This window comes from Lissotriton helveticus, chromosome 10 (genome assembly GCF_964261635.1).
Source record: "Lissotriton helveticus chromosome 10, aLisHel1.1, whole genome shotgun sequence".
Classification (NCBI taxonomy): domain Eukaryota; kingdom Metazoa; phylum Chordata; class Amphibia; order Caudata; family Salamandridae; genus Lissotriton; species Lissotriton helveticus.
Genome location: NC_136071.1, coordinates 1,113,432,095 through 1,113,454,598, shown reverse-complemented (window position 1 = coordinate 1,113,454,598; position 22,504 = coordinate 1,113,432,095). Strand labels below are relative to the sequence as shown.

Genomic DNA, 22,504 nt, shown 5'->3' with positions numbered 1-22,504 from the left:
GCCGGGGATCGAACCGTGATCCCCAGATTCCAGCGTCAATCGCCCTGGCCGCGGTGCCACACCGCTACCAGTCACAAGGACGGTGCGAACCAGGAGTACATGAAACATGCAACAATTATTGTTGGGTAAAATGCCAACAGTGCTTTTCGCTCAATGGTTTCCAACTCCAGGGCTATCGCTTTGTTCTTCCCAAACTTTATTTGCAGTTCAAATTTCCCTGAAGGCACGAAAAGAGCCGGAAAATCTGCATACAAAACAGCAGATGGCGGCCTTTACATTTTTATAGATAAATAATCAGGAAGGTTCAATGAGAGATAAAGACTTGTTGCTAAAGTTCAGGCTCCAAGACACCAGTAGGCTTTCGCTGTTCTTCAAATGAAGAATTTGTGACCGAGAAAACTAGTGACAGCTCGTTTACCTTTGTAAACAAAGTGAACTGTCTTATTCTGAAGAACGATTTCTCAAGCCCCTGCCAGAGCACAGATCACCTCTTTACCGGAGCTCACTGGAGCCGGGGACTTTTGATTGTAGCCTGTTGAGAGATTGATGGGTTGCCCGTCCACAGGACTCCAGAATCAGCAGGGTGCTACTGGAACACAGCGTGCTGCTTGATGACCCTCCCACAGTACAGAGAGCACTGCGAGGGGTCGTGGACGGAGGCACTACACTTGTCTGTTGTTGGCGAGGGCAGGCAACGTTAAAACAAAGGCGCTGTCCGATCTACCAGCGTCTGCCTGTGTCAATCTGTTACCTGGGGTGGTACTGGTACCTGTGCCTGAAGACAACACACAAGGCGCAGCCCAGATCCACATACTGAGACACGCCAGGCTGTGTGCTTTTTTTGATGTAAAACAGTGAAGGCACAGAGGCAAGCAACGTGGACGGTGGTTCACTCAGTGAGACCGGCCGGCTGGGTTTGATTGATCTGAAATGATGGCAGCTGTGTTTACACCATGAATAAAGGCAGTGCTATGGGAGGTGCTGGCGAGATCTCTGTTTTGTTTGCCGCACGTGGCGGCCGATTGAAAGGGGGGGGGGGGGCGCATTGAAAGTTTGTTTACAAAAGCACCCCACATTCATGGCGGCCGTGCCCCTTACCTTACGACTCGTCTGGAGATAGGGTCGTGGCCGAAATTAACATGAAAGTCCTGCGTGCGGGGCACTTTTCCAAACAAAAGTTAAGCAAGTGCATTCCAGAGTTAACATCAGAATTTCTATAGGCTATTAAATACTTAAACACAAGATTGGTCTTAATCACGCTGTAAGGGAAACAAGCACTCAGCATTGCGTGGTGGGGGCAGGGGAGCGGCATTGGCCATTGAGAAATGTGTTTGGCATTGTGTGACTGTTACTCTCCACGTCTTACACACAGCACATTTCCTGTTCTCATCGACCTGAGTAAGTGCTCCAACTGTCTAACGCCGTCATTGTTTGCCATTTAAGCTTTATTAGTGTTCTGGCTAAAAACTAAACCAAGTATTTTGTCAACTTTTAATAAACCTTTCAAAGAGCTATTTTATACATCGTAGAGTACTGATGAAACGGAGATCTAAAAGAACTGACCATGACTGAATACTTTACATACTCTTTGACTCAAGAGTGACACGATGTATTACAGTGTCTGGCTGGTAATGACGTCTGAACTGCCAATGGTTACACACTTCTACCTACACAAAGGTCAGGCATTTTCAGTTGCATCCAATGTCGCAACAGTCTACATAATCCGCAGGGCCTCGTATTACTGACCGTGCTTTATCGGAGAAAGATAGGGAGAAATCCGCAAGGGACAACACTGATACAGATCTTAGGAAAACAGAACAAGCAACGACGCCCCAACCTCCCCCCTCAAAATGGTGCACATTACACCGTTCCAGTCATTTTTGTAGTGCACATTCTTCTGTGTGACCTCGCAGCACTACATCAGGAAAATTCAACTTAACATCCTCTCTAAGCAGCCCTGATTGTTTTATTCACGCAGACAGGGTAAACCTTGAAAACGGGTGACTACGTACCTGTCTATGAGAATAGAAAGCTGCACATCCGGGCTGGGAGGAGGACCTGAGAGGGCGGGGGCTGCCCGCGAGTGCGCTGCATTTTTAACTTTCATGGCGAACAGGGAGCCCCGGCGCCAAAGCGAAGTGCGGGAGCTGAAGTCCTGGGTCCCAGGAGGGGGCACAGGTGAAGACCAGCTGATAGCACTGCAGCAGGGCTCCCATGCCTAAGCGGAGAGCCCCGGGTCGTGCTGGCAAAGGAGCTGGAGTGCTCCGGAAAAGCGGCGCAGCCAGCTGCTGAGGAGGAATTCCCCCCGCAGAACGGGTGAGTGGGGGAATTCTCCATTTGTTTAATGGTTGTGCCGATGAAGACAGAGTGTTCAGATTTGTTTCCTGAGCGGACCCGCCGTTGCGGGCCGCTCCAATGATGGGGCGAGATTTATTTTCGGAAGTGAAAGTGGTGAAAGTGAAACTGCATGCTGGCTTGAAGGAAGGGGACAGGAGATGTGCACGGCGTGTGGCTGTACGTGCGCGTACACCTGCCGAAATCGCCGAGAGCTCTGCGCGTGCCCATCTCCTGTCCCACTTCCAAGGCAAGTCCCTAACAATAGAGCTCGCTAGCGACAGCAGTGCTTTGCACTGCTTACGCCAGGCTTGACCTAAAAATGATTCTGCAAGGATAGTGATTTTCATTTTCAGTCGGTTAGTTGTACTTTGAGGTTAATTGCAAATACCATATTCAATATATGTACTCTGATCCCACTAGGTCTTACCATGGGGGCTTGTCTGATGACCCATGAGGCAAAACAGACGTAGTGACCCACAAGTATACTGCTGTGTCCACTTCCATCTCCTTAACACACTGATACCGCCAGAAGGAGAAACCATAGCCGACAGCAAGATTGGCTTAATCATAGGACTCACGTTGTCTTTTCTCTCCAGCTTACCAACGAAGCCCAGATTTTGTTTTCACTTGTACGATCGCATGCCATATCCGACTCACTAGTATATATAACATTTCAAAGGCACTCAGGAAAACATGGTGGACTTTCCGATTTCCATAGTCTACAAATCTCTTGTTTTTCCAAAAGGATCACATAAAACAGAAACTTTGCGTTACTCACTAAGAGCTGCACTTCTTAATTCAATGATTGTCTTTGGGAGAATGAGCAGGACTCGCTGCCTACAACTATTTGAAAGCATGAATTTTGTGAAGGTTAGGTAGAGGTCAAATTATTCAGTCAGTCAATCAGTCAAGTATTCATATAGCATGGCAAATCACCTGGGGTTAGTAACTGCTTTTTTTCATTTTTAGAACAAGGAGAAGACAGGGACAGGAGTGAAGCAGCAGCACAGGGAGAGCTGGGCCAGGTGCCTTCCCAGATCTAGTTGCGCTGCAGCTTCTGTTAAGTATGTCTTGGGAGGTTGGAGGGGTGCCGAAGGCGGTGGGCGGGGCTAGGCAGGGGTGAGTAAACATAGCAGTCAAACGCAGTAATGAGGGAAACACCAAGGAGAAAGCAATGAAAAGGGGAAAGCAAGGAGAAGGCACTCAAAAAATGGGGGGGGGGGAGGGGGGAACAAGGAGAAAGCAATGAAAATGAAGGGAAACCAAGGGTAAGACACCCAAAAACAGGGGGAAAGAGGAGAAACAGTGAGAACGAGGGAAAAGCAAGGAAAATGCACTCCAAAACAAGGTAATATGCAAGAAAAATCAGTGAGAACAAGGGAAAATCAAGGAGTAGGCAAAAAAAAGGGAGAAAACAGGAGCACGAGTAATGCAGCGGCACAAGGAGATCTAGGCCTGGTAGGATGCACATCAGTAGGGGGATTGTGAGCAGTTAAAATGTATTTGTTGGGACCCATGGATTGGAATCTTGGTTATGTTTAACATACTCTGAAATAATGCTATGTGAAGCCGACCCTATCCCACAATTCAACATTTAAAGCTATTGCGGGATCATTGTCTGGAATATTGTCTAGACATGACGCTTCAAGATTGGTCATTCACCTGCAGCTGCTATCTTGTCCTTCTATCTCTTGATCATGTCTTTATCTCGGTAGTTTTTGCTGTCACACTTTTTGCCTCATTGAAAGTAATACCCAGGAGGCCTTACCAAGTGGCAGTTAATTAGCTGCTCTACCCTCGCTGAAAGGTCTGAGATGAAAATCAAGTTGAGGGTATGACCACTTTTATGGCTATACCCCCTGATCAACTGTTGGGGATGCCATGATTAAGACAGATGTATTCGGGTCTGGCAGCCTGGGGCCTCCCCTTGGCTGATCCATGTATTGAAATAACTTGTGACCATTAAACCATATGTCTGCAAAATCTTCAGTTTCGGCTAGTAAAATCAATGAGGAGAGTGCCCGAGCATATTTGGCTAAAGTGACTTCGAAACATTGGTATCACTGAAGTGAAAGAAATGTTTATAGTTATGTTGTTTTTACAGTAAAGGACACCACCACCTTTAGAAGTGTGGTGGACATGCAATTTATCCCGGAGAACATACAATGGCAGGGATGTATGGTTGTCTGCGCCAGCTGGGTTTCACTGACCGTCAAAAAGTGAGATTGTCCAGTGTTCAAAAGATGGAAAACGTCTAAAAAGTCAATGATTAATTTGAAGTAGCTGATTTCCAGTCTCTACAATTTTTAGAATAACTCAGCGAAAGGAGTATAAGAATTGTTTGAGGGAATTGTGGATGTGCTCAGACTGGCATGCCTGAAGTTTACCTGGGCTGGGCTGCTGGCATGTCCACAGACGTGCTTCTTAACGTTTCGACCTATGGACCTCCACTTAATCATTACTGGAATTCACGGACCCCCAATGAGCCATTAATGAAATCCGGGGACCCCCCACTGAGTCATTAATGGAATCTGGGGACCCTGCATTAAGCAGTTTTGATGGTTTCAACCTCAAATGAATACAATAATACAAAAACAAGCATTCCCCAAAGAAATAAACCAATGATATCTTATTTAATTGACATATCAAAAAAATTTAACTTTTCATTTTAATGGGAAGGTGGGGGCTTTTCTGAATTCAACGATCAATGAAGGCCTCCAATATTCATACTATATCCTGTTTGATGCTTTTGCACTGTTCCAAGGAATCGATCTGAGGACACCATATACATTTTTAGCCTCAAATTTCAAATTCCTTCACATTTACGGAACATTTAATAAAAAACAATTTTTAACACTTAAATAATCTTTTATTTTTTTATTTTCTAGTCATTCGCATAGCCCCTAAGTAGGCATTACGGACTCCCAGGAGCCCCAGACTACAGGTTAAGAACCGCTGCCTTATAGCATTATTTTGAGATAGCCTATTGAAATAGAGGTCTGTGTTGTAGGAATCACTTGGCTTGTAAGAAGGATTTTAAATAATTATTGGCTGCACAACGAATGTGACTCTTCAGACCACCAATTTTTTTGTACCACGTAATGACATTTTTAGCACTTAGGACAGATTGCAACTTGCTCGCTTTGAGGTTATGCTTAGTTCAGCAGCAGTGTAATTTACATTTTAGAGTGGGTTAAGTATCGTTGATAACCATTCTGCTTTGGCTGCTCCATTACTAGAGGTTCGGTCCATAACCTGAGAGCCAGAGGATGCCACCAGTGTATCACACACTAATTAAGGCTTCAGCTTGCAAACCTTTACTGCATGTTGCAAAGAATTATCCTTTTCCATTAGTTTAAATATGAAGGTTTCCTCCTCGCCTGATAGGGTCCATATCTCATGATGGGGTTCCTTTACATACACCTTGCTTTGAAGGATTGTGTTCTTCTGACCATTTCTACATGCACTAATTTTACTCCTGCTTAGAGTTGCATTCTGTAAAGACTATCTAAATGGCCTCCCTCTGTGCTTCTCAATCCCTTCTTATTACAGTCTAAAGAGGCTTGTTCATATTTTAGTGTCCGTTTCATTGGGTAATTCAAGTAGATCCGGTGTAGTTGACTGAAAACGTTGCATGAATATTGTGTTGTTTAAACCCAGAACGGCAAGTCAAAAAATATTTGGGTGTCTATAGGTTAGAAAAGGAAAATAAATATACACAAATCAACAACGGTGAGGAAAGCACTTCGTATTCACTGGTGAGATATTTCTTGTAGTAGTCCAATAAAATATTATCAGCCGCGGCGCTCCAATTCCTAAGGCCCACCATTGAGACCAATAACGTGCCAACTATACAAATGATATGGAAGGAGCGTCTGTTTCAAAAACAATAAATCAAATGTTGAAATCCATGCAATTTTCTTGTTCTTCTTTATTGTTCAATAATCCAAAGCAAAAAATGTTCAAGAAGTCCATATTCAAATTCCAACAAAGTTCGTTTTACTTTATGAATTCATCAATACGGTAATTTGTCATTCAAATCATTGATTTAATACTCAAACAACTTTTTGTTAAGTGCAGCCTACGCGTTTCGTCCTCCTCAGGACATCATCAGGGTTGCAAAGTAAAGAAATAAAAAAATCACAATCCATTTTGAAAATAAACAAAACACCAGATATAAATACAATTCAATTATAGACAACCCTAAAAATCATATTTTGATAAACCGAGCATCCCTTTTGATCCTGCCTATATAACAATCTACAAATTATAAAATGTCCACCCACCTCTAACTGACATGTTCTCTTATTAATAATACACAAAAATTCCATTATGTTTATTTGTTCTACTCTTCAAACTCAAATGCACGTACCTCATAGAATAATAATTTTCAAAGTTGAAAGCTACTCCTCATTATACATGGCCTATTCGATCCCCTAGAACAATATAAAGTAAGACTCATATTCGAAAACTGAACTGTTATTATAAAATCCTCCTTCATCTCTATTATTCACCCACATATCATATACATACACCATTAGTCAAATTGGGCTCAACCTATGTAATTTCCATATCAATTAATGCCATTCCCTACTTAGTTGAACGATGTTCTTTCCATAAAAATAAACAATGCCACTTACAATTACACAATCCTGTCTGTCCCAATCTTAATTCCCCAAATGTGTAAATCTTCTCTCTCTAAATTGCGTATATATGCAAATCATCAATTCCGGATCTGCCAAGGTAAGAGTCAAAATCACCATGATGTTCTGTGTAAACCTCCTCAATTCTTATGTTGAATCATATCCCTTGAAGGGATATGATTCAACATTTTTTGTTTTGGATTATTGAACAGTAAAGAAGAACAAGAAAATTACATGGATTTCAACATTTGATTTATTGTTTCACTTTGGAGAAGGCATCTTGATTGAGAAAGGTGGAAAAGTAAATTGATCTGTTATGTTTATGATAATTTCCTTAATCGGATGTTATGCTCACAGACTGGTCAGAAGGAAATCCGGCTGTGCATTTTATTTTTAAAGGCTTGTGTTTAAATCCGATTATTGTGAATAATATAATTCACATTACTTATTGAGAACCATTCACACCTATAACTTAATTGTAGTGACTAAACAAATATGTAATATGTTAATAAATAACTCAAATATTGGGGAGGTAACACTTGAGAATGTTTGTTTAGTTTACTTTTTAACTATGTTGCTTTTGAGAGAGGTGAATATGTATAAACCGAGGGAGATGAATATTAATTTAAAAAAACGATTGCTCCTGGTTGTCCTTCTGTCTTGCGTAAAAGCACTGAGAGGTTCCAGACAGTGGCTCCTACTCTGTCTTTTTGCATTTTTGTCTTGAGGCTTGTCAGGGAGAGGTGGCATCATAGTAAACCTCAGCTTTTATGCCCTTTAGCGTGTATCTTCCTGCAGTAGGGTCTAGTTTTCAAAACAAGGGATCTTCATCTCCTTGTAGAGTAAAGGTGCAATATGTTTATCCCCCTCTGTTGTTTTGTAGACCTATTTTTGATTAATAATGTACAACACGGTAAAATGTCCTTTAAATAATTGTTTTCTGGAAGTTAGAGCAGTTTTATAAGTTCATTTATCTTTGTTAGCGAAGAAAAGAGGACGGGTGGTCAAGCTTTGAGAAGAAGGTCAACAGTGTAATGAAACCTAAATCTGCTATGGTATCCTTCTCACAGGTTTACCGCACTTCCCCCCCCTCCCCCATGTCCTGCTCAAAATTAATTTCAGTAGGTTTCTATTAGTGCAGTAACACAGCTTAACCGTGTCCCCCCCCCTGCCCACCTGTGAAATGGGGAGGAGTTTTAACAACAGGAGATGGGACAGCAATCAATGAAAATGGCAGGACCTTTATACCGTTTTGCTGATTGCAGTAATCTAGTGTTGTGCCAAAGAGTAATGTTTTCATGTCCACGATATATTAGGTATTTGTGTCCTTTTATTAACAGTCCATTTCTGGTTAACTCTTTTACTGTACTTTTCATTCCATATACGCACTTAATTCATGTGTCTTGCATCATATATTTGGCAATTCCTGTCTGCACAATTTAATTTATATGTTCATACTTTGTGCTCACTTACCTTAGAATTATGTTGCCACTGCCTTCTATAATTTAATTGAGGTTTTTTGTTAGTAATTATTGTCTATTGATGTTTAAATAAAGGAGTATACTACTACTGTCTCATACTTAGCCATCAGAACATATTAGTTGGCTGATGATACTTCTGCAGATCAGTGAATGTTGCCCTTATTCTATTCAGTGAAGTAAGTAAGGGTTATAATTATCCTAAGAATCACACTAAAGCTTGTCATTTTATCCCTCAGGAGTATAGCTGCATTGACCTTAATTTCCCTTGCAACCTTGATGAATTTTCCAAATCCTCTCAATGCTATGCAGATTCTATGGATCAATATTATCATGGATGGGCCTCCAGCACAAAGGTAAACATAATCATACTTTACTCACAATCATAGCAGGTTGTCTGCCAGGATACATCTTCCCTTAAAAATCAATGTAGTGGTACAAAGAATACAGCCACCCAGGTGCCTGTTAAAGTATGCAAAGGGAATAAACATATGACTGTGCTTTCATATTATTGTGTAATTAGTTGTCCAATTCACACAAACCACAGTGGCCTTTCTGGAAGCGACTTCTAACCCCTGATTCCTTACCTTAGAATACTCGGGCATCAGACTGGATCCGGAAATTCTTGAGCAGTATCTCTGCATACTGGTAGGTTTTGCAGATGGCTCCACATCAACCATGCCGTATGCGACATGCCTGGTGCCTATATAGGCGCCACTCTAGCATGCGGATGTCAGTTCCTTTCTTTCCGCACCAACACTAGTAGATCCAGAAAGCTGCCTTTGGCACTTTTTGACCAATTTTTCTCAACTTTTGTCGAGCTCTGTTCTTTACATTGTACCAGTATGCTAGGAGCATGTTCCTTCTGAAATCCACAGTTTTTAAACCTTTTGTGGACTGTCACAGGAAGATCTCTGTGTCAGATCTACATTTGGTTTGCCTCTGGTACTTGGGGTCAGTAACGACTCCAAGTCCTGTCAGAATAGTTGACCAATGAACCCAGGTGATACGGGAGAGGTCGCTGAAGCTTCTATCTGATAGAGACATCTAGCTACAGATTCCTTAACTTTGAATATTCCCCAGGCGCCACGGTGGATCTGGACATTTTTCAGCAGTATCATGTGTGCTGGGGGAAAGTGTCGTATGACTCCGCTGTGACATAGTCTCCAGATATGACGTCAGTGGAGCAATATAAGTTGCCTCCGGCATGTGGACGTCCGTTTCTTCTTTCCGCACTGTAACGTGGGTCCGGAGAAGCGGTTCCTTTGGCCTTTTGTTTTTGGTCTACTTCGAAGCCTTTTGCGTCTGGGAACAGTGTGCCTATGCCTTCGGGTTTTAAGACGTGCATGACCTGTATTCGACACGTCTGCTATGGATCCGTACTCCATCTTCCTGTGGTGCTTAGGAGAGTACCACCACTCAGAGGAGTTCAACACCTGTCAAAGGCTGAAGCCTAAGTCCTTGCGGGAAAGGCGGATAAAGTTGCTGATGGCGCGGCTATACTGATCGAAGTAGTCACGGAAATCCCATCAGAAGGGATCCACGTCATGGAGGTCTTAGGCCCCGCAAAGTTGGGATGCCATTTCTGGTTCCTCCCGGTCCTTACCAGAGGTGGCAGCGCAGGAGCCAACCCAGAGTTTCCCTCCTTATGCTGGAGCTGGGGTGACTATGACCTAAATTAAGCCATATTTTCAGGCTCTGCAAACCTTTGGGCAACACCTCGCCCTGGTGTGCCATCGGGCCCCAAAGAGGTTAAAAGGACTGATTCGCCCTCTGCGCCGGTCGAGAACCTAGACTCCGTACAGGAAGTCATTACGGCGTCGGGACACAGCCTGGTGCGGCTTCCTGTAGTGGCATCGGATGAGGTGGTAGAGACAACGCCGCCTTGTTGCTGGTAGACGCTGGAGACACCATTAGTGGTACACATCAATACGACCTCGCTCCAACGTCGATCGGTGCCGGGGATGCCGCCTATAGCCACTGCAGTTTCTGCACCATCCCCTGTACAAGTTGAGAAGGAAGCTGATTATGTTGCCATTTCTCCAGTGTTGCAGGAAGATTCTGCAGACACTGGTGATGTCGGCCGCTTGGTTGGTCTTGGTCAATCTCAGGCAGGTGGTTCTTTGGTTTTTGGTGGAGAAAGCGGTCTGCAGGCGTCTCCTAATTATGATTTGCTATCTGAAAGAGATTGTAGTTATAGATTCCTTACCTGTAGAATTTTCCCCAGCCGTCAGACTGGATCAAGAGAATTGTTTTGTAGCGGTACCCCTGCGCGTCAGTAGGTGGCGTCGGTCGACTCCGTCTCCATCGTTGGTGTCGCGGTCACGGGGATGACGTTGCAGTGTCCACTTATCCGCCGCCCCTGTGCTCTGTTGTCAGTTCTTTCTGTTTTCTGCGCCAGCCAGTGCAGATCCGGAGAGAGGTGCCAATCAGTAGTTTTTTTACTAAACTTTTTTCGACTTTTGTCAACATCTTTTTTGGGTCTTTGACTCCTGGTGCACGAGGGGTGTCCCATCGTCGCTCCGGCTTCAAGCCTTGTGACTCCTATCACAATCTGATGTCAGTCACAATCTGCACCTCGTGTGCCTCTGGTGCCTGCAGCGCGACCATGACCCGATGTCATGTTCTGACTGCCTTGCATTGAATCTAAAGTTTTTGCGGGAGCGGTCGCGAAAACTCTTGAAGGCCCTGCAGTCTACTCCGCATCGTTCGAGGTCCCGGTCGAGAGGAAGATCTTGCGTCTGGTCACGAAGCCACCACCACTTATTTTCGAAGACTCGCGCTCATCGTCGCTCTTCGCCTTCTCCCCAGGCTGAAGCGACACGGGACCCAGAGGGTTGTTGTTCTCCAGCTCTGTCTAAGGAGCCTGCTCCTGGGAAGGCTCTGCTCTTTCCTCCCTTTCCCGCAGCTGAAGCGCCCCCTGCCAAGCTTCGAGCTTGTTATGAAGTGCTCCACAGCACTTTTGGGCAGCCCAACTCCGCAGGCGCGCCTGTGGGCCCCAATGACTCGGCTGGGGGCCCTGGGCAATCGATGCCAGAGGCTCCAGGGCTGGATACGGTGCAGCGCTGGTTAACCTCACGGGACCTTCCCTGGCGCCGATTCCAGTGACAACACCCCTGACGCCAGTTGGTCCCCCCCAACCGGCGTCGACTCCGGCCTCACCCATGATTTGGACCCGATGCCGGACCGACATTCCCCGTCGTCAGTGCCACTGTTCATCCCTGGTGTTCCCTATCGCCCTGAGTCTCTATCGACCTGAGTGGCAGCCAGAGGAGTGTGAGGAGAAGCTGACCAACTTGAAGAGCCAGACTGGCGAGAAGAGTTGGGTGATGCCAGTGGTTTGGATACCTCCCCAGGCCTTGGCATGCTCTCCCCCCTACTGTGGTTATGGATGAGGGAGCGTAATAAGCAGGGGTCTTGCATAGGGCAGCTGAGGCCTTGGGCCTCGAGCTTCCTACAGTGGCAGTCAGGACTAACTTCCTGAGAGAGGTGCTTCAGCCGGCAGTTGCCTCTTCGGAACTCCTGCTGCCTTTTAATGAAGCCCTCATTGCATCCTTCTTCGCACTTGGTCCAAGCCCAGCACAGGGGCTCCTGTGGACAGGATGATTGCCCAACGCCACAGCCTGACCCTGGGCGACCCACACCCAACTCCCGAGAGTTTGGTGGTCCAAGCCTCGTCTTCTAAAGGCGCATTCCTACTGCTCCCCCAGATAGGAAATCCAAGAAGCTGGACACCTTGGGAAAAATGTTTTCTTCCGCCAGTTTAGGGCTGCGGTCGGTGAACACCGAATGCCTCTTGGGCCATTATACCCATACAGTGTGGAATACGGTTCCGCAAGTGCTGCCACAGTGCCCGGAGGAGGCCCAGGCCGTTATCACCCGCGTAGTTGATGAGGGTCGAGATGCAGCAAAGTTCACTATCCGGTGTAGGCTGAATACCGCCGACTCTGGGCAGAACGGTTTTCTCGTCTGTAGCCTTGAGGCACTACGCCTGGTTGAGGACGTCTGGTTTTTTTCGGAGGATGTCCAATCCACTCTTTTGGATATGCCCTTTGATGGCTGTTGCCTGTTTTAGCGCTTCAAGGATTCTAGAGCTATGGGCAGATCCTTGGGCCTCGCAACCACTCGCCCCACTTGGCTACGGGAGGGGTGCCCCACCACGTTTCACCCAATCGAGCCTGGAAGTTACGGCTCTCTTGGCCAAGGGAGCTATTGATCGGGTCCCTGTTCCAGAAGTAGGTCATGGTTGCTATTCCCATTACTTTCTGGTACCCGAGAAGGACAAAGGCCTATGTCTTATCTTAGACCTCAGAGCTCGCAACCGCTTACTCCAGAAGGAAAAGTTCAAAATGCTCACGTTGGCTCAAATCCTCTCTACCCTCGATCCCGGAGACGGGATGGTAGCGTTGGACTTGCAGGACACCTATTTCCACATCCCCGTGCTGCCAGCGCACAGGCGTTACCTACGGTTCACGGTAGTCCACAAGCATTTTCAGTTTAACATGCTCCCCTTTGGCCTTACCAGCACCCCCTCAGGTGTTCATGACAGCCATTGCGGTGGTCACAGCTCATCTGCACAGATCAGGGGTTCCTGTCTTCCCCTATCTCGACGACCGACTGTTGAAGGCAGGCTCGCCCCAGGCTGTTTTTCCCCACCTCTAGACTACGGCGGACCTCATGCATTGGCTTGGGTTCACTATCAGCGTGCTGAAGTCACACCTTATTCCCTCTCAGAAGCTCCTTTTCATCGGAGCAGTTCTGGATACAGTGCAGTTTCGGGCTTATCCTCCCGAGCAGCGAGTCTAGGATATTTGGGCTATGATACTGATGTTTCAGCCTCTATCCCTGATTTCGGTGAGAATGACCCTGAGGCTGCTGGGCCTCATGGCCTTGTGCATCCTGCTGGTGGATCATGCCAGATGGCACATGCAGGCTCTGCAGTGGCACCTGAAGTTCCAGTGGACGGCAGCATCAGGGGAATCTTTCCGATGTTGTCCAGATCTCGGAGGGGACTGCACATCAGTTGCAGTGGTGGCTCACGAACCAGGATTGGGTCAAAGGCAGATCCCTCATATTTCCCCATCCAGAGTTCACAGTGGTGACAGATGCGTCACTCCTGGGATAGGGCCACCACATGTGCGAGGCGGAGATCAGGGGTCTCTGGCGAAGTCCAGGCTCCACATCAAACTTTTGGAGCTTTGGTCGAGCAGAATTGCACCGAAGGCATTCCTTCCCTGTCAGAGGAACAGTAGTGCAGGTGTTCACGGACAACACCACTGCCATGTGTTACGGTAACAAACAGGGCGGGGTGGGGTTCGTGGACCCTATTTCATGAGGCTCATCTACTTTGGACATGGTGGTTCAACACCTGGCAGGTTCCCTGAACGCCACGGCGGACAAACTCAGCTGCCGGTGCATGATGGATCACGAATGGCATCTTCACTCTGAGGTGGTGCAAGGTCTCTTTCAGCAGTGGGGCGAGAGCCTTGGTTAGATCTGTTTGCCTCCAAAGAGAACACGCATTATCAGTTCTGCGCGTTGGAGTTTCCAAGGCGGCACTCGCTAGGTGACTCTTTTCGTCGCGAGTTGAGTAGTGGCCTCCTGTATGCCTTCCCGCCTGTACCACTTCTCCCCAGAGTGCTGAAGAAGGTCAAGCACGACTGGGCCCAAGTCATTCTTGTGGCTCCAGACTGGGCACGAAGAGTCTGGTACCCCGAGGTCTTGAGCCTGGCCATCGATCCTTCGATCAGACTGCCTCTTCGGGAGGATCTTCTGTCACAGCAGCAGGAGACGGTCCTTCACCCGAACCTGTCCAGCCTCCACCTCCTTGCATGGAGATTGAGCGGCTACAGTTGACCGCTTTAGACCTTTCTCACGAAGTCTGTAACGCCATCTTGGCAGCCAGGTGTCCTTCCACTAAAACGGTATACACCTGTAGATGGAACAAATTTGTGGCATAGTGCACAACAAAGGCTGTGTATCTCCTTTCTGCCCCTCTTTCGGAAGTTCTCCTCTTAATTATATCTTTGGCCCAGCAGGGCTCTGCTCTGGGCACTCTTAAAGGCTATCTTTCTGCCATTTTGGCCATCACCTTCCTGATCAGCCTTCTCTTTGCAAGTCTTCTATTGTAAATCGATTTCTGAAGGGCACTACTCCTCTTGTTCATCCTTCTCCTTTCGTAATTCCCCAGTGGGATTTTAATCTTGTCCTTACTTAACTTATGTGTGCTCCCTTCGAGCCACTACATATTTGTCCTTTTCATCTTACCTTAAAGGGAGAGGATGTAGCCTTACGGCTAGAGCGGTCGACCTTGAAGCTGGGGAACCGGGTTCTAGTCTCTGCACTAACTCTCAACATCCAGTGATTCTGGACAAATCACTTAATCTCCCTGCGCCTAAGCAAAATGAATGTGTCCTTCTGTAACAAAACTGGTGCTCATGTAAAGCTCATCAACCTCAGATATACGGGAAACCCTCATTGACACTGTGTTCGACATGTATACAGCTGTTCAGAGAAAGCCAAGTTCCTCAAATGACTCAGTCTATTCTCAAATTAATGCCCTACTGCAGACCGCTTTTATCTGTAGCAAACCCCTCACAATCATCGAACCTACATTGAGAAATGAAGTTGATATGAGTAGAAAAGTGGGTACTGTCGACAGTCTTTACTCAATGGAGAGAGATTACTCTGTACCACAGTGTTTGCTGACAGAGAAACTCTCATGATAAATACACCACAGGGTATTTAAAAAGTATCTATTTAAAACAGTGTACACTCAAAAATGACACTATTCGCTTTTGAAGCTAAACAAGCACATGTACATGGGTTATTACCTGGTGCACACAGTCTTTTACGTTATGTAGAAATGTTCATGCTAAGACAATTTTGTTTAATAACTCAAGGCTACTTACAATACTTATTATCTACTACGTAGAATCTTTGCCCTGTTGGAAACTTTTTCTGAAGAACCAAAAAACTTGTCTGGAACATGCTGAACACAAGTCATCAACTGTCACTTGCACACAGAGTTACTCTTCTCTACAAAGGTTTATAATGTGTTCAATACCTCTACACACTTATGATGCATCAGTAACATGTGTTTTGCGAACACATCCATTAGCTGGACACAGGCTGTATACAATTAGGTAGATAAGTGCTATGGTAACTACTCACCACTATTAAACTATAAAACAAACTAACACAGTCATTGGATGATGTCATCAATGATGTCATTAGGGATGTCATCAGTGATGTCATAAATGTCACAGAACACATCATAAGTAATGTAATATGTGTGATCATAAGCAGTGAATGCCGGGGAAGCAAGATATAGTTAGCTCTGCTAAGTATAACTGAGGAATTTCTGTGGGGTTTTTAGTTCAACATGTTAATGTTGTGACTGTCCTATTCATCTGACTATAACGTTACTTTTTAGCCTTTGTTTAGTTAATTGAATATATATATATATATATATATATATATATATATATATTTATATCAGTAATCGCACTGTATCCAGCAGCACTGGTGCTGTTTATCTCTAACACCCAAGATAAACTGGTACAACCTTTTGCCTGTCTTGTACCAAGGGCATATTTTAAGAAGATGAGCATGTGACAGATGTGGAAAATATCTGTCCGAAATGGTATTACCTATAGGTACGTAATCTCTCTTCCATGTAGGTTTTTCCATTGTCATTCCTATTGACCTATCAAACCATGGAGTCTTTGGGCTGGTTGGATATCTGTTTTCGTCTTATCCAGAAGAGAGAGTTTATTTATTGTGTGGGAGCTTAAATTTCCTTATCGGTCTGTTTAGAGACACATACAGGTTTGTAGATCATTTCAATCCACTTTAGTAGGTTTGACCAAACATTACACTAATTTGGCATTCTCTGTATTTTTTTTTAAGCCTTGGGGTGGAACCTGTGGATAGAGATGTGATTCGAAAACCACCAAGAAACTTGAAAGATAGCATTTTGACAAGGAATTTGATCATAAAAATCCTGATTTCTTCCATCATTATTGTATGTGGAACCCTGTTTGTGTTCTGGAGGGAGGTAAGTGAGTTCTATTTAGCCATTCATTTTAAACGTATCAAATCTACATCACAGGCATTCCAAAATTGCTGTGGTAGTTGTTATGCCTTTTATCAGTCCTCAGTTGGAATTATAAAAAGTTGTGAAACTGATTCCCTTTTAAAGTTACATAAATCCAGATACCCACTTTTAAACATAACATTTCATATGTATGCATTATTTTTTATTGCAAAATGTTGTCACTCACACAGGCATTAGTCTTCTGTAGTGCCATGGACTGGCTGAAACTGTGTTTTTTGCAAATTATTCTCTCTCCTTAGCAGCTCACCAGACACTGCAGAAAGGCCATTGCAGCTACGTGCAGTGCAACTTGTATATCACAACTGTCTTTAAAACCACTGAAAGATATCAGCCATCTTTGAATTGATTTCATTGTAAGCTTGCTTCTTCTCCCTATGCTCTTATGATGTAGTGTGCTGAATTTAACAGCACTAGAATTTAGGCCCCTTTTGAAACTTCAAGCATACCCATCTAACCATGTAGCCTTCAGCATGGAGGATAACCCCACCTGTCCATTCATAGTGTGTTATTTTAATAGGCTTCTGGCATTGTACACATTATACTCATTCATCCTTGATCCCTTTCTGTGTGGCTGTTTGACTGAAGCAGGAGTCTCACTACAGTGTTTCACAAACCTTATCGATGGTTAAATAAGTCTTTATGTAAAGACTGCCCCACAGACTTGTCGCTTTTGCTTTCAGTGCTTCAAATGCTAGGAAGTGAGCATGCTGTGACAGCTTATTTCTCCAGTCTTGGAGAATTAAGTAGGTACATGCATTTAAAATGTAATTTATTTATGTGAGGGAAGAAAGCACTGATAGGAGCCACTAGAGTGCAAGTTACACAGAACTTAACCGTTTTCAGGCTGCCTCCTAAGGTCCAGCGCACTCTGTTTTATATAAAGTGCATTTAGGTGTATTTTGAAATATTCAGCATTGCAGATGCTGGTGATACTTTAATATAACTGTGCTAGGCTGTCACCTTACAAGTGCCAACTGAATTTCTGAGATATGATGGAAACAGGCCCCCCTATAGTTCTTAACTGTAGGATGAGAGGGACGCGTAATGGTTATGCCTCACCTAACCTCCCTTCGGTACAGTTTGCCGTTATTTGCAATAATTACTTCCTGGATCTAATGATATGAGAAAGGCTAGCTTCTCAGTTGCAAGTCACTTTTTTTTGTCAGCCTGCCACATTCTTTAATGTGATAACGTATGCATTTACAGTAATGCACAAAAGTGCACGTCTGCCTATAAGTGCTTGCATTCTTTAGCATATTAAAGCCTATTGACTTTGCCAATGCTGGTATTTCGTTGCCTCTGTCCTGTGCTTTTCATAGAGCTAGCCTCCTTCTAATACTGCAAGCAGAGATCAGCCACCTGAGCGAGAGCAGACCCACAGCAGAGTTTGCTTGGGTTTTCTTGACAACTCAGTGCCTTACACAAACAGTCCTTGTCTGAGGTTTTGGCAACAGCTTGTTCTCCATGATTATTTCTTCTCCTTGGACCATAACTGGTTCCAGAAATATTTGACGTTTTGAATCTCAAATCTTATCGTTCTCAGTTGTTCTGTTACACGTTCTCTCAGTTCAGACCATTTGAGATCTACTCTTGACACACATTTTCAAAGTTTTTCTAGTGTGCAAGGGACATTTTTCCCCCTAAGATAATAGGGTTCAAATCTTATAAGGACTGACACAAACAAATGTCAGTGACCGACTCTCAAGATGTCTGTATCTAGTGTTCAGGCTCCTCACGTGACTCAGAATTGGCAACAAATGGGCTCAGATGAATCAGAAGGCCATCCGGAACTGTGTGGCCAAGCTCTACGATGCGTAACATCTCTGAAAAACTTGAAAGTTAAAGGCCAGTCCCTCTTGAGGTCATTAACAGGGACGCAATATAATTCCAGATGTCGGTCTTAGGAGAACTTTTTTTCCATGTCGAAGTCATCAGGTAAATCAAAGAAGAGGAAACACAAGAATTTGAAATACGGCTCCACCTCATCCCGCCCCACCCAACATGAAGAGTTGTGCGGCTCCCAGGGTATCTCAAGATCACTATCTTTGTCTGTGGCCTCAGAACCGATCCCGACTTTGATCCTGATTCAACCTGAGTTCAAGGATCCATTGACAACGCTGCAGCAGGTCTAACCCACCAAGGAGGCATGCTGTGGATCTTTGGTACCCTACCGTTTCCTCTAGAGCACTTTCGGGCCCTATGGATCCGAGGGAACCTTCAGTCCGTCTACTGCCAGAGGATCCATTCCTAATGCCGACTGCACCCCCCAAAACTTACCCGACACCCCATATAGCACCACAACCAGCGACTGTGTCTGCAGCAATTTCCACCATCACCGGAGGAGGACTTGGAGACACTTCATTTCAACTATAGGTTTCCTGAAGAAGACCATGAAACCAATGACACCTTCCAAATTTATAGCAACAAAAATCTCCTGTTGGACTTACAAGAGCTCAGTGGTCTTAACACTTGACCTGACACTGGTCTCCACTTTCCTACTCGTGGCCTCCTAAATGAAGAGTTCACGAGAGCAGCATAGGTTTTAAACCTACAACTATCAACTGTGGATGTCAAAACCAAGATTTTGACTGACGCCTTGCACCCTGGACAGACCTCACAGGAATCCTTCTTATCCTTTAATGAGGCTTTAACAGACACAATGTTGGGCACCTGGGCATTGCCAGAACCTGGCCCATCAGTCAATAGGAAAATAGCTAGGAGGCATAGGCCTGCCCCAGGAGACCCAACTTTTCTCTTGCAGCACCAAACACCATAGAGCCTGGTAATGCAGACCTCCACCTGCAGACTTAACCCTAACACTTTTCCGACCACCCCACCAGACAGAGTCCAAATGCATAGCGGTGCTTGACAAGCGCATGTTCTCAGCTAGCCTCCCGCTCAGATCTGTTAATTTCAGTTGCCTCTTGGGACAACATTTGCATGCATATGGGACATAGTGGCAGACATCTTGCCAGCAATCCCAGATAACCTTCGGATCAACCTAAAACAAATAATAGAGGATGGTCAGGACACAGAAAAGTGCTCCATCCACTTGGGCCAGGACACCACCGATTGCTTGGGTAGGACAATTGGTATCAACATGGTGCTTCCTTAGACACTTGTATTCGCTGCACTGGATTTTCCAGCAATGTCCAACAATCCCTCATGGAGAAGCTATTTAATGATACCAGTCTTTTCAGAGACCAGGCAGACTTGGCTCCGGAGCTCTTTAAGGAGAGCAAAACAAATGCATGCTCCCTTGGATTGGCACCAACTACGCTGCTGTTCCACTATCAATTTTTCCCCTTTTGAGACTTCGGAAGAGGGTACCAACAGAGGCCACGCAACACAGCAGACCTCCCAGACCTTTCAATACATTGGTCCGGGATCAGGCCACCAGCATCCAGGCCCTCAGTGGCAACAAACTACCCAACCCTTGATTCCCAAGTTCTGTTTACCATGGGTCCATGAGGCTGAATGATGGCATTGGGTCTGTGGGATTCTTATTTTCACATCCCCATCCTGCAGTGCTACTGGCGCTTCCCGTGGTTTCAGGTAGGCCACAAGCACTTTCAGTTCTCAGTGCTCCCTGCTGGTCTTACCAGTGTGCCTCAGGTGTTAGCGAACGTGATGGTGGTGGTCTCTCACCACCGTTCGGAGGTTGGGGATTCCAGTCTTCCCATACCTCAACGACTGATTGCTGAAGGCAGGTTCACCTCAAATTCATGGACCGCCTCCAAACAACCTTTTCACATTGCTGGGATTTTCCATCACTGTGCTGAAGTCACACCTGACTCCTTTGCAGATGATCCTCTTCATTGTAGCCGCCCTGGACATGGTGCTATTGCAAACCTTCACCTCTGCTTCAACGAGTCCGGGACATTGAGACTATGGTCCTGATGTTTCAGCCTTTGACCTGCCTCTCATTAAGAGAGTCTGAGGTTTCCTGGCCTTTTGGCGTCCAGCTCACTCTGCTAGCAGACCACAGCAGCTGGCAATGCAGGCACTACAGCAGAATCTGAAGTTTAAGTGGGATCAGCACCTAGGAAACCTTTTGATTTCCATCCAGGTGTTGGAGGAGACTGCAAAAGATCTGCAGTGGTGGTTGCTGGACCGTGATTGGACTGAATTCATTGGACACCTGCCTCCGATCAACTTGTTGGAATTGCAAGTGATTCTCTTGGCGCCAAAAGCCTTCCACCTCCATTGTGGGGGAATGGGTGCAGGTTGTCAAGGAAAGATATCACCGCCTTGTGGTAACTGCAACAATCACTGTGCAGTGTGTTGTGGGTCTTTGGCCAGGAGCTGGCTGCATTGTCAGGGCATCTCCCTGTCTGTACAGCACCTGGAAGAATCTTTAAATAACAGGGCAGACAAGCTCATCTGGGATTGCTTAGCAGATCACAAATGGTGGCTGCACTCAGAGGTGTCACAGGGTGTCTTCCAACAATGGAGAGAACCCTGGTTTTTTCTTTTTCCCACCACTACGAACGTGGTGTCCAAACTTTTGCTTGTTGGAGTTCCTAAGGCTTTTCTCACTCTTTCGCCTGGATTAGTGCTTGTGACTCCTTTATGCCTTCCTACCTCTGTCTCTCCTGCATAAAGTTCTGAAGAAGATCAGGAAAGATCGGGCAAAGTCACCCTAGTGTAGGAGAGTGTGATGCACAGAACGAATGGCCGTGAGCCTCTCTCCTCCAATCCAGCTGCCCCTTTGGGAGTTACTCCTGCAGAAGCAGGGCAGGGTCCTGAATCCAACCTTGCATAACGTACATCTCCATGCTTGGAATTTGAAGCAGTGACGAGAGGCGTTTGATCTCCTGTTTCAAGTAGTGAGTGTCATTTTGACAGCCGGGCATCCCTCGACTGTAACTGATTTATTCAGGACACAGAATGAAGTTTGTTGTCTGTTTTTCTTCCCGAATTATCTATATTAGAGAGAGAATTCTCTGAGATATTACTCGAAGTTGTTGGGTCATTCGAGTAAGTCACACCACCACTAGAAAACTAAGAAGTTGTAAATATCTTCGACTACACCCTGTCCATTGGCTGACTAGACAGGGGAGCTTCCACATTCAAGGCCTGGTTCTGGGGTAGAGCCAGCACCCGGGCTGTCTCCACACTTCCCCGAGTTTCTGGGAGGTCATGCAACCACTTACAAAAGTTCTTTCAAGCCATGCGCTTGATTTTTGGGCAGTTTGCTCCTTCTGGTGTGCCTTCCGGCTCTGAGGTTTTGCCATGGTACCTCTCTGGTTTTGCACCAGCGCCTCCGGCCCTGGCGAGGCCCCATGGATCCCTTCCTGGATCTGGAGAGACGCTCGTTTTGCCACTTTGACCTTCCCTGGCTCTGGTCCCGATGTCGATACTCCTGGCCCCCCCATTCTAATCTTCAACTCCGACATGGAGTTAAAGGGGCAGCATCCGACGCGGACTGGAGCCATGCTTTCCAGGCCCGAACCTGAGCCCTATTCATATGGGCTGGGAATTGGTAAGGAATGGGAGGGATCGCTGGACCCTAAGCAGTACCAGCCTTAGGACACCATCGACTGGCATGAGGATCTTGTGAGGCCAGTGGACTGGACACTTCTCCAGATACTGGCATGCTTTCTCCCCCGACCGGGGATACAGAGGAGGGAGCGTCATTCGCAATGGTGGTGAGGAAAACGGCTGAGGTCTTTGACCTCAGCCTGCTCTTGATGGCAGTCAAGACGAACGTCTTGACAGAAGCACTTCAGCTGGGAGTGTCCCCATCACAACCGATTCTCCCCTTTAATGATGCACTTATTGATGTTTTGTTTGGGACCTGGTCTAAGGCCAGCACAGGGGCTCCTTTGAACAGGAAAATTGCCCTCCGCCACCGCACTGCACTGCTCCAGGGGACTCAGACTTCTTTACACTACAACCCATCCCAAGCCTCTACCTCTCATGTG

General features: G+C 45.8%; 1 protein-coding gene across 7 annotated transcripts in view; it reads left to right on the top strand.

Moving 5' to 3' along the window:
- The window catches only part of ATP2C1 (ATPase secretory pathway Ca2+ transporting 1), a 912,406-nt gene that overhangs the window by 719,055 nt on the left and 170,847 nt on the right, over positions 1-22,504 (top strand). For all 7 annotated transcript variants that reach the window (XM_078663878.1, XM_078663881.1, XM_078663880.1 and 4 more), the window contains exons 23-24: positions 8,698-8,814; positions 16,370-16,517. In XM_078663878.1, the coding sequence (XP_078520004.1) occupies positions 8,698-8,814; positions 16,370-16,517 (265 nt within the window). The remainder of the gene's footprint in view (positions 1-8,697; positions 8,815-16,369; positions 16,518-22,504) is intronic.